The 11,250-nt window shown below is 42.9% G+C and overlaps 1 protein-coding gene across 1 annotated transcript; it reads right to left on the bottom strand.

The window, feature by feature from the left end:
• Window positions 1-860: 860 nt before the first annotated feature.
• Window positions 861-10,302, bottom strand: SC5D (sterol-C5-desaturase). The gene is made up of 4 exons (XM_019547057.1): window positions 10,086-10,302; window positions 8,041-8,173; window positions 3,888-3,988; window positions 861-3,144 (listed from the first exon to the last, which is right to left on the bottom strand). Exons 1-4 carry the CDS (start codon window positions 10,293-10,295, stop codon window positions 2,695-2,697), a joined length of 894 nt encoding a protein of 297 aa, XP_019402602.1. The 5' UTR covers window positions 10,296-10,302; the 3' UTR covers window positions 861-2,694.
• Window positions 10,303-11,250: the final 948 nt, after the last annotated feature.

Below are 11,250 nucleotides of genomic sequence, written 5' to 3' on the forward strand. Positions count from 1 at the left end.
CTTACCCTTTAGAGGGGCACTGGGGGAAGGAAACAGGAGAGGACAAGTGACTTGCATGATTGCACCTGGATTCGCCTTTCACAGCAGCACTTTCCACGCCCTTCCTCACCTACTGATCTGTGCTTGTTTCTTTTCTGCCCTATGCTGTGAGAGGCTGGGTGGGCTTACAGTAAGGCAAGCGAGACAAGAGCGAGGCCTTTACATGACTCTGTCTGCATGTGCAGTGGTCGTCTCTGATGCACCTCATACCCTAAATCCCACAAGTCCCCCAATTCTGTCAGGAACCGACACACAGCCATGGATGCAACAGCTTCGACCCCTGTGAGCGCCAAGATTTTTGATACTCCGTGAACAAGGACTCCAGAGCATGATCCAGAGAAGCAGCGTGAATATGCATGTCCCACAGATGGTGATAGGGTCAGTCTCATGGCAAGGCAGGTCACCTTGCTGCAGATGGCATTGAGTCTCTGCACAGGGGTGGCTTTTGTCTACTTCCAATTCCAACTTCACGAGGGGAGGAGGCAGCACCCTGGAACCAAAGTCCTGGATTTGAGGGGGTTTTGCCAAGCAAGGAAGACAGTATGGTCCCCAGCACTACATGGACTCTGCCTCTCTCCTTCCTTCTGCTGTTTCCAAATTCTGGCCATAAAGGATTTGGCAAGCTTTCTGGCCTTTAGCAAATCGGTTTGAATGAGGAGCAGCATAGAAGTAACCTTGAAGTGTCACAGGATTCATTTTGCTAAATGCAAGTCAAAAACTAAACGTTGCACAGCTAGAACTAAAGGATCTTTCCTTTGTGGAGGAGAAAAACCTCTTTCCACCCTCCCCTCCCGTTGCTTCAAAGTAACTGTCATGCTAAGTAACCTGCCTGTTAGCAGACAACCATTTAATTTAAAGCATTTAAAAAATACAAACAGTTTCCACAGTCAGGGAAAAGGGGAAATCAGCTAACAATTAAACTGGTGCAGGAAAGAACTGTAGAAATGCAACAGCTCTTTGACAGCGTCTTCATTATTTTAACCACGCTTGTTTTTACGCAAAGCTGTGAACTGCAGTTTATGAAATGTTTGCGTGATCGCACGCATTGCTTATTTTTAGTCTTCAAAAGACAATCTGTTGGGTACTAAGGGTGGCAGGGGGAACAGTCAACTTAAACAAAAGCCACTAAGACAATTTGTTAACATCCAAGTAATAGTCACAGGAAAGCTCAAGCATTTCACTCTGCGAAACAATGAGCACAATTACACTTTATTCATCCAAAATATAGTCATCACTGCAGAATTTCTATCCACCACCTGATTTCCACAGGAATAATAACAGTCAAAACACTCCACAACAACTAGACTCCAGAAGAATTCCTCTTCAGGTGGGAATTCAGGATACATCTAAAGCTAGAGACATTACCCTGTTTATAAAATATTGAAGGCATCTTGGAAGCAGAGCACTATGTGGAGGCTCCATGACTTATTTTTCTTTTCCAAATATCACTCTGCACAATTTGCTTGGGTAAATCAAAACAAGCTGAATCAAAACTGTCTTGTTTTTGGAATATAAACCAAAATTACTTTCTCTGCTTCCCCCGGATAAAATGGCCTTGTCTAACACAATGCTAAAAATATACACTGTGCAAAAAAGTGATGCTGTTATCTCATTTTTTTCAAAGATTTCCTATTTAATCCTTATAAAAATCAGAGACTTCTTTGCGACTTAAAAATGGGACCTCATCTTTTTAAACTTAGCAGGCCTAAATATAAGGCAGTAGTAAATGCGGCAGCTCAGAAATGCACGCGCTAGTTGAAAATAAATAATATAATGGCATACATAGATGAATTCAGACAATTCCACAATTACTTATTTTTGTATGAAGAGCATAAAAGACTATATTTAAAAAATAGGAATTCTTGGCTTTCTTAGCTTATTTTAAATCACAACTTCCTGCCCAAATAGCATTAGCTCACTTTAGATTCAGATAGTCTCTACTTTAGGCAAAGCTAATTTTTAGAAGTTGCCTGGTAAGTACGTTTCTGGAATACGTGTGCTTCCTTTTTGTTAAACTTCAGGGGTATCTGTATACAGAGGCAGAAAAATGTGTTGGCACAGGTTTCATGTGAGAAATATACATTTCTCAATATAAAGTAGTGTGCTACTTCAGTCGAGCATCATTTTTCCTTTTGAGTACATTCAGATCCAAATATTCCACCAGTGCAATACCAGAGGGGTGTTATCTGGATCATGCTACTTGTAGTATCCTGGATCAAACAGCAAAATTCTCCATGAACTACTGTAGCATGAAGCACCTGTCTGAAACAGTCACACTCATAGGGGAATGCTTTTGAGGATAGTAAAGGGTCCCATTTTGTTACAGCAGAACAATGGCTCCAAGGTATTATGTTAGAAAAGGCGCTCCCAATTGTAACGCACCGTCATTTGCATGAAGCACTATAGAAAAATGTTTTTGTTATTGCATCAGCGTTAGATATTGCACTCATCTTATGCTTTATCCGCATTATAAAACGATCCCCTGGATGAGACTGTTTTGGTTCTTAACTACATAACCCCAAGGTAACAACCCTTATAAGCATCAAAAATGACTGACCTCCAAGAATGGCGTTATAAGAGAGGGGTTTTCTTTATCTGTATTTATGTAAATAATAATAATAGATTCAGGGCCTTTTTTACAGTGAGCATAGAGATCTATTCATTCTTTGGACTATCTCCATTTAACAATTTTTCATCCATGTGGCCATTTTGCCTACTGCTCCATTCTTCTCTTTGCTTTTTAATATAATCATGGGGCCCCTTTCCTTCAAAGGATGATGGGCTCTTGTAGGACCCCCCGATTTTATCCCAGAAAGTGAAATACTGGCCATAGTTGTAATCAAAGTATATGTGATGGTCGGTGTGATGAGCAGAGCCATTGATGACATGTTTCAAGACATCTGGGACAAGATAAGCGCCATCGTGAATAGAGATTGACCAGACGTTGACGAAGATGTAGAGAACCAAGTAAGTCACCTTGTGCAGAGGAAACAGGAAAGGGTAGATGTGATAGGGAATGCTCTGCATGAAGCCATCTACGGGGTGGAAAGCATGGCTTGCGAATGGCGTAGCGATCTTCCAGAGGTGGTGGGGCTTATGTATGCGCTGGAAGAGAAGTGAGCCGTGTTAGCGCGCAGATTGGAAACACACAACTACCAAGCAACCCCCTGCCCTGAGCTGCCTTCCGCAGGTGTCGGCACACAGATATTTTATCCTGATTATGTTTGTTCCTTACTCCTCTCCTCAACACACAGACTGAGGCAAGGCAGTGTGGGGAAGCAGGCCCCAACCTTCCCGGCTGCCATCCACTGTATTCAAATAACTATGGCAAAGCTGAGTGCGTCATTTTTAAAGTGATGCTTTCTATGTAGAGCTTTGAGACCAATGGGATTTCAAATGGTGGGTCAGGCTGAATCTAATTATATTCCTATTAAAGCCATGACAAGACAAGCATTTACCTTATACTAGACCAGCAAACCCTCCCCTCCCCTCACCCCTGCTGAATCCTGTATTACACTTAGTGCCAATTCAGAGGCCCCTGAAACAAGTGAAAAGTCACCAGGCTCAGCAGGCTACCTATCTTATACAGTACTTTTCATCTACAAAGTGTTTTAGAAGCGAACCTTACAGTTTCTGTGAGTTCATTCACATTTTTATTTCTTCAGCAGGGAAACTGAGGCAGAGAGAAGTGAATTACTCCATGTCATGGAGAGGCATCTCTCCAACATGGACCCAACCTGAAGTTCCTGCTCCCGGTTCCAAGCTCAGACCAGCTGGGTAAGTAATTTTTTGCAAGGCTGTTCTGAAGTCTCAGTACACTTAAGAAAAATAATAATTGCTGTGGGTACCTTGTATATAAGCTTATGATGAAGGAATCTATGTATCCAGTAAATGCACATGTCAGTGAAGAAAATGAAAGAAAACATACTGAGGATAACGCCAGACCACCCTAGGGGGGAAAAAAAACAACAGGCTGATTTTAATTCAGGATTTGAAGAGATTATGACAATGAGATCGGGTGTCAAGATTATCTGAAATATTCTTAAAATAAAAGGTGCAATTTACAAACCTATGCCAGGATTCTTTGGTTATCCTGGAACTAAAACATTTAGGTTACAAAAGCAAGCTCAATCAAACGGCATTTTGCATTGTAGTCGGGTAGCGATGCGTGTGGATGAAAAGATCCATGACCGCGTTTAGGCTCCTAAAATGATAACCCTATTGGAGAAGATTTCAGAACTGTCCCATCAGGAAAGCAAAATAAGTGTCATCCATCCTTCTCTCAAAACCCATTAATCCTTAAAAAGCCATTGCCGGAAATTCCATTTACACTTTTGGACAGCATACAGGAACATACAGAGAAGCACAAAATGCTTCTTTATAACACGCCCGGAAAAGACAAGTAGCAAAGGCTATCTTTGCAAAATGTTTTTTCCATCCCACTTTGGAAAAAAATGGAGATTAGATAAAGCAGTGATTCTCAACGTGGAGCAAGGACAACTTGAGTTGGTGGCCAAAGCTTTGATGTGTTGATCAGGTAGGATTCCTTTTCTGGAGGTGTCAGATGACAGTACTGCCCTTATACAAGGCATCTGATGAAGTAAACTTGGGTTCATAGAAGATTTTGCTCTCCATCTTATTTAGCTAGTCTGTAAAGGGGCATATGTACCCTGCTGTCTGACTTGAAACTAGCACAAGTATCTCTTACAAACACTAATGTTTTAGTATAGGAAAACTACCCATACTTCTGTTTTGGTTTGTGTTAGTTTTGCCTTTTGTATAGCCTGAGTAATGAAACCTAGAGAATGAAGCACCATTGTGCTGCTTCCATGTGCTTCTATGACTACTTGTTGCATCTCCCATTGCTTTATCTTTTGCTTCGATGGCAAGGACCATCTCTTTGTACCATCGCACAGTAAAGCTGAGTCCAGAATTGGGACCACTTCACACTACTGTAATAACTGTCAGGTTCTTAGTGCAGTTTGGGGGTGGCAAAATCACGGGGAGGTTCATTGTGGTGGCTGTTGGCCTGAAAATGTCCCTATTGCATTTCTTAAAAAGAGAAAAAAAAGGGCATGGAACTTGACTTGCAAAAAGGTACCTTGTGGGCTAAGGTCTGGCAGCTTCAAACTGCACATCTAAAAGCACTGTTCATGTTGCCTCTATCTGGAGTCAGATTTTCTCTAATTCACTAAATCAGAGCCATACAGTCTGCTGTGTGTCAGGGAGATAACAGAGCCCTTCAGAGCTGTATAGTACCAGTCATTAAAGAGGAAACGTAAATGTTATGGGCTCAATTGTCAGCAGCTTTTTATTAACAAATGTACCTAAAGAACTGAAAATGCCAGGAGCCATGAGAGCAGAGTTGTGTAGTGTCTACTTATAATGGACTTCACTGTTAAAGCCACCAGCTTCACTATAAAAAGAGTGATGGGTGCTTAAGCATTCCAGTTGTTTGGGATGCAGCTGTTGTGTGTGGAATATGAAATACACAATGCGCAAACAGAGGAAGCATTTATGTCAGAACATCTGGTATCTGCATCATCCATGAGTGGAAAAATAAATGAGGGCTGCTATTTTTAGGGTAGATGATGAGCTCTAGACAAGAGGCAGATGCCAGGGGCCTCATTTTCTCACTTACAATGGCATAAATCAGGAACGGCACTGGGAGTTCAACATGACTTGTCCATCCTTCTAACTTGAAGGAGGCAGAGATCAAGTTGAAGGCAAAGGGTATATTTTGCACAGAGCTGCCCAGGCCCAGTGGTGAGGTCTATACTACTACAGGTGGTCACACCCCCAGCTGATATAGCACAACCCCTAGTATGACCCTAGTACCTCCAAAGAAGTGGCCTCCTGTCAGCTTAGCCTCTGCCATGTGGAGAGGTAGTGTAGCTACTCCAGCCACAAAGCCCCTTGCATCAGCACATGCCACATCACTGCCAGGAGACTCTGCCAATATAGCTATGCCAGCATACAGATAGTGGCCAAAGCTATGCGGTATAAGCAAGCCTTGAAACCAAGTAATTTACAGTCAGGATGGATACGGAAGTTTAAGAGGCTTGAGAGTCACCAGCCCCCAAATCACACTCTCCTCCTCATTCACATGTGCTTGAGACTTAGGTTCCAGTCTTTCAGTTTATGGAGCGGGCCTGGATCCTTGCTCCTCATGATAGCCCTAAGTCAAGGAGGCTCGTGTGCCCCAACTGAGCTCCTTTCAGGATCAGGGCCTGAAGTAGTGACTCAGTGCTGGTGAGGCCTCAGCTGGAACACTGTGCCCACTTCTGGGCACCAGATTTCAGTCAGATATCTGTTGTCAAGGTGGTGAAACCCTTGGAAGAGAAAATCACAGAGATGCTACGGAATCTCGTTTATTGGAAGTTTTTAACGAACCACTTGGACAAACATCTGTCAGGTATTCCTGCAGGATGGAGTAAATGATTTCTTATGGGTCCTTCTAGTCCTTTGTTTCTCTGAGTCTGACTGATCGGCAGAGCCCATCCTCTAGACATGACAGTTACCTGGCACTTGAACTACTCCGTGGCTGCTCAGAGAACCGAGATGGATTTGACTCAGGCTGCCTATACACATGCTTGGGGTGGGGAGGGGGGCGTTTTAATTAGACCAGTTCCTGGAGAGCTGCTGTAATTAAAATGCTGCAGTGTCACACGTATTAAGCCCCCACGTGTTTAAAAAAATGGCCATGGGACACTTTAACTAAAGTTCATTTGATGAGCTTCAGTTGAAGAGCCCCAGCGACCATTTTTAAACCTGTGAGAACTTATAGATGTGACGCTGCGGTGATGCTACAGCAGTCTAATTAGAACGTGGAGCAGACTCAATTAATCTATTAATAAGTACATATTATGTTAATAGAGTCTGTTGCAACACTTTCTAATTAGAACGCGGCGGAGCATGTGTATAGGCACCCTCTGTTCTGAGTCCCATCACTAGTTGTTATAGTGCAGAGATGGCCAAGAGTGAATGGTCATGAAGGCAGAGCTCTTCCTAGGAGAATGCTGAGGGGCCACAGCCTACCGAGGGATGGGGCTGGCATACGAAGGGGAATCTGCAGCGTTGTTGCTTTATTTTGTATCTGGAAGACTTCAGACTCCAGGGCTGTTTAGCCAGCACCTTCTGCCTTCCCTGAATTCTCCCAAATAGCTGTTAAATAATTAAAAAAAGAAAATTAAAAAAAATTAAAGCAGAATCAATTCTGCCCTCTTCTGGCTGCTGGAATCTCAGATTTTACTTGCTGTGAAGGCAGGGGAAAATAGGAACATCCCCCTGTTGTGTCACTATCAAGAGAAACAGCTCTCCATAATTTAATATACTATTCTTGTGACACTCAGCATCACTGTGTCATTTATTACATGCCAAAAGAGTTAGAGATTAACCTTTACAGCAATTGGTTGGGTTGCTGTTGGTTAATACTTGTTCTTTTCAAGTGGGCACAGCGGAAAGAGGTGAGTGAATTTAGCTAACCAGCCTCTTTTGCATTCCAAGTACAAAGCCCCCTGGGGACCAGGTTTCATTTTAGCGCCGTGCTGCAAGACAGACTATTTTGGGAGATCTTTCTTTGAAGCAAGCTGCTTCATAACAAGGAAGGAGACGGCATGCAGGGTAGTTCTTGCCTGCAAGGAGAAGAAGGTTCAGTTCTTAACTGCAACATGCTGAGGTGTAAAAAAATGAAAGCCCATGTAGCTTAATGGATCCATATTGATAAACCATTTGGGCAGCTCCATCAATTCATGTAGCCCTAAGTAAGGCACGCTCTCTCTCCCTGAAAGTTGGCAAATAAGACGGGGCGACAGCTCAGGAAAGGACTTGTTACTGTTCAGAGTGAGTTAGGTTTTAAGGTAGGGAAGAGGGGGGATAGGGCAGTCCTGGACGACAATGGAGGGGCTAGCACGGGTGAGAGCATGAGGCTAGAAGCACAGGCGAGCTGGAAGGGAAGAATGAATGCCATGATGGAACTAGGATGCTGAGCAATGTCCTTACCATATGGGGAGTCTTCAATATTGCCATAAAGTTTGCTGTAACCTCTGACTTCTGCAAAGAAAAGTGCGACGGTGGGTAGGCTGATCCATGGCAGGGACTGCACAGTGGCCTTTATCTCGCGCTGCACCTGATTCTAAATGGGAAAAGCAAGTAGGTTCTAATATTTAAAAAGAGAGCGTGTGCATGTGCATGCATGTTCATGATCATGTGAAATGCCCCAGTAAATACCTTGACTTATCACAGAACAGGGAAAGCAGAGGTACTGCCAGCTGCACCCACACCCCACAGCCAGTTCAATGCATCAGTCAAACCACACAGACTACTTGCCACCCTACAGATACCTGACTCGCTCCAATTTTCCTCACCATGTTCTGCCATGTAAACAGACTGTTTTTTCTCCACAATCAACTTAATCTTTGGCATCTCTGCCCAGGACTGTCATTAATTACTGGTGGATTTCAAATGCAGAGCAATTCTTGACTGCAATCAGCACCACCTAAGCAGCGGGTTGATTCAATACATCAGAAAACCAGTAGGGGAGTTTCCTTAAACTTTAAGGAGAACCAGGGTGGTACCTGAAATAAAGCAAGCCCAACTCCACTCACATCAGGGCACCACTAATAGTCTTTGCCAAGTCAAAAAGATCCCTGTCAAGTGTGCAGTATCTTCTGTTCTTGGACATTTCTCTCTCTTACTGTTTTTAAATATACAAAACTTCCCTGCAGATGACTGTACCCAATGTCTCATTAAACCACCATTAGTAATACTGCAAAGTCAAGCACTCAAAAGTAGGCCAGAATTAGGCCCGTCTATGCAGCCCTTGTGCATATGCACAAAAGAGCTGAATTTTTTTAGTTACTGATACATTGGATAAGGTATAGTGGATTAAATTTGGGATTTTTAAATGTGTTGATTTGGTTTAATAGACGGAAGTGTTTCAACTAACACAAGCAAAGCTGTGACTCAAGGTGGCTCAATCCAAATTGCTTCGATGTCTTTGCCGGGACAGGGCTCTGGCAATACCTTCGTCTCCCCTCCCTTCAACTATGGCACGTTGTAGGGCATCGCTGGTATTGTGCCCTGCAGTTGTATGCGAGGGTCTGAAGTGGCCGTTTTCGAAAACTTTGCCCTCTGCTAGGACAGCTTATTGTGCTCCCTTAAACAAAGTAAGCAATGCCAACAAGAGGACTGTCATGGTATTCATGTGTCCTCACTGAAGCTTTTGCTGACATAGTTATGTGGAGAGAGGTAGTTCGCTAGGTTAGCCTGAAGTTAAACAGAAGGCAGGCCAGTGTGGGGCACCTCAGAGACTAACTCGTTCAGAGTTATGGGGGCCAGGGGGCCAATTTCCCCCCTCACATTCCTAACCAACATAAACCATGTCAGCAAAATGTACGTGCAGTACAGCCTTAGCACACACAACACCTCCGAGTTCTCTCGTTTGATTACTAGACACAAGACCTGTGGTTCAAAATTGATGATTTACCACAGGGATTAATTTACAGTACAGTGTGGACTGTGGATATCATAAGGGGCTGTTAATTTAGGAAGAAAATTGCCTCATTCTTAGGAAAATGGATTTTGCTTTATTCTCCTGGCCCTGTCAGGATAATTTTGAATGCCTCCATGAATATCTCATTTAACTTGCTCCTAATTCAAAGCAAAGTTCATTTGTTCTTCTCAACAAAATTAAACACATTAATAAATCATGATGCCTTGTTTCCAATTAACATGCAAATTTTATTTTGTCCTGCATAACCACCTTCTCTGAAATTTAAAATGGAAAGCCCCTGTGGTTTTATACTTAGGCCTTTTCTGTATTAGGAAACAGCACCAGTTTAACTAGATCTTTTCAAAATTGCTTTTAGTTAAACAGATCCAACCCTCTAACATGGATGTGGCCTTGGAAATGCTGCACCTGTTTTCCAGTAATTCCCCTGAATCAGTTTTTAGTCGCTATCAACTATGACTACTTCAAAGCGGAAGCGTGATTTTTTTTCACGAGTGGTTATATGAGAGGGGAAAGAAGCAGCAATTCTGCTTACCTCCAGGAAATGGGGGTGTTTCTTCAGATTGTGATCAAAAATGAAGTAGTAGCTCAGCGTTGCGAACAGAAAATAAAGGACAAGTGCACCAAGATTTGTCACAAGCAGGAGACTTGTAATCTGTCGAAAGGGCTCATCCTCTGGCCACGTGGCAGGATACGCATATGGTGTAAAAAAGTAGTAGTCTGCCGCATTCAGGACAAGATCCATTGTTGCACCTATGTAACAGAGAGAGAGCATTAGACAGCCGTGCCCTGGGTTAAGAAGAAAAAATAAATCAGCACTCCAAAGCGAAGCATGCGTGTCATACGTGTGAATGAGCACGCAGAATCCAAACTCTCCCCCTTGACTTCGATTCGTCTATGCAAGCGTGTTGCAGTATGTTAAATGACATGTGGCATGTTGTTTACTTGCAAAAGAGATCAGGGCTACTACAGCCATGGTATCTTCATAGTCACGGCGGGGGATAGTTCACCTATCCCTATCCGCTCTGCCCAGACGCCTTGTTTCTAAACAGCTCTTTGTTCATCGTGGATACGATTTCGAGAGCTGCGCCGATACACTGGTCCCGTATCAGATCAGCACCGTTATAAGGAAAATTGAGAATATCGGCATTCCCTCAGCATCTCACCAGCAATCTTGCTCATAACCTTCAGATTACTAGGAACATGTAGAATAGCACCAGACCCCGTAAGAGCCCGTGAGAAATGCTCCAATCAGTGATGACAGCTTCTCGAAATCTGTCAATTATCCAGGTTTTAATCCATTATCTAATTGCTCTATTGATATTTTATAGTGATCATTTTTAAACAGAGCGGTACTAAGTCTATTACAACCAAGCAGTTCTCAACCAAAGTGATCGTGTCATAAAAAGAACAAACTTGGGTTGGTTTGACAAACCCTAATTCTCTTGAACTGGCAAGTAACATCCCACCTTTATCCAGCTGAATCCCGAATTAGTTTTCCCTTTTTTTTTTTTTCAAGCGAATAAACCCAGAGTTATCCAGGCCATCCTGTGTGTCATTTCTCAATACCAATAAAAAAGTTAGCTGTGCTGCAGTCTTCTCTAATTTCTCCATGATCTTAACAGATACTAGCAATTAATTTTAATGGGCCAGAAATGTCTTACTAAATTCTTATAGGTCTTACGAGCGCAAGTTCTCCG

The sequence above is a fragment of the Crocodylus porosus genome, unplaced genomic scaffold, assembly GCF_001723895.1.
Source record: "Crocodylus porosus isolate Cpor-Errol unplaced genomic scaffold, CroPor_comp1, whole genome shotgun sequence".
Classification (NCBI taxonomy): domain Eukaryota; kingdom Metazoa; phylum Chordata; order Crocodylia; family Crocodylidae; genus Crocodylus; species Crocodylus porosus.

What these genes read in the sequence shown, in the direction of transcription:
- SC5D (XM_019547057.1), bottom strand. Translation starts at nt 10,295, where the DNA reads ATGGATCTTGTCCTGAATGCGGCAGACTACTACTTTTTTACACCATAT. An exon ending in AACACCCCCATTTCCTGGAG is followed by an intron (nt 8,174 to 10,085) that starts GTAAGCAGAATT and finishes TTTCCCATTTAG; the next exon opens with AATCAGGTGCAGCGCGAGAT. An exon ending in ATCATAAGCTTATATACAAG is followed by an intron (nt 3,145 to 3,887) that starts GTACCCACAGCA and finishes CTTCTCTTCCAG; the next exon opens with CGCATACATAAGCCCCACCA.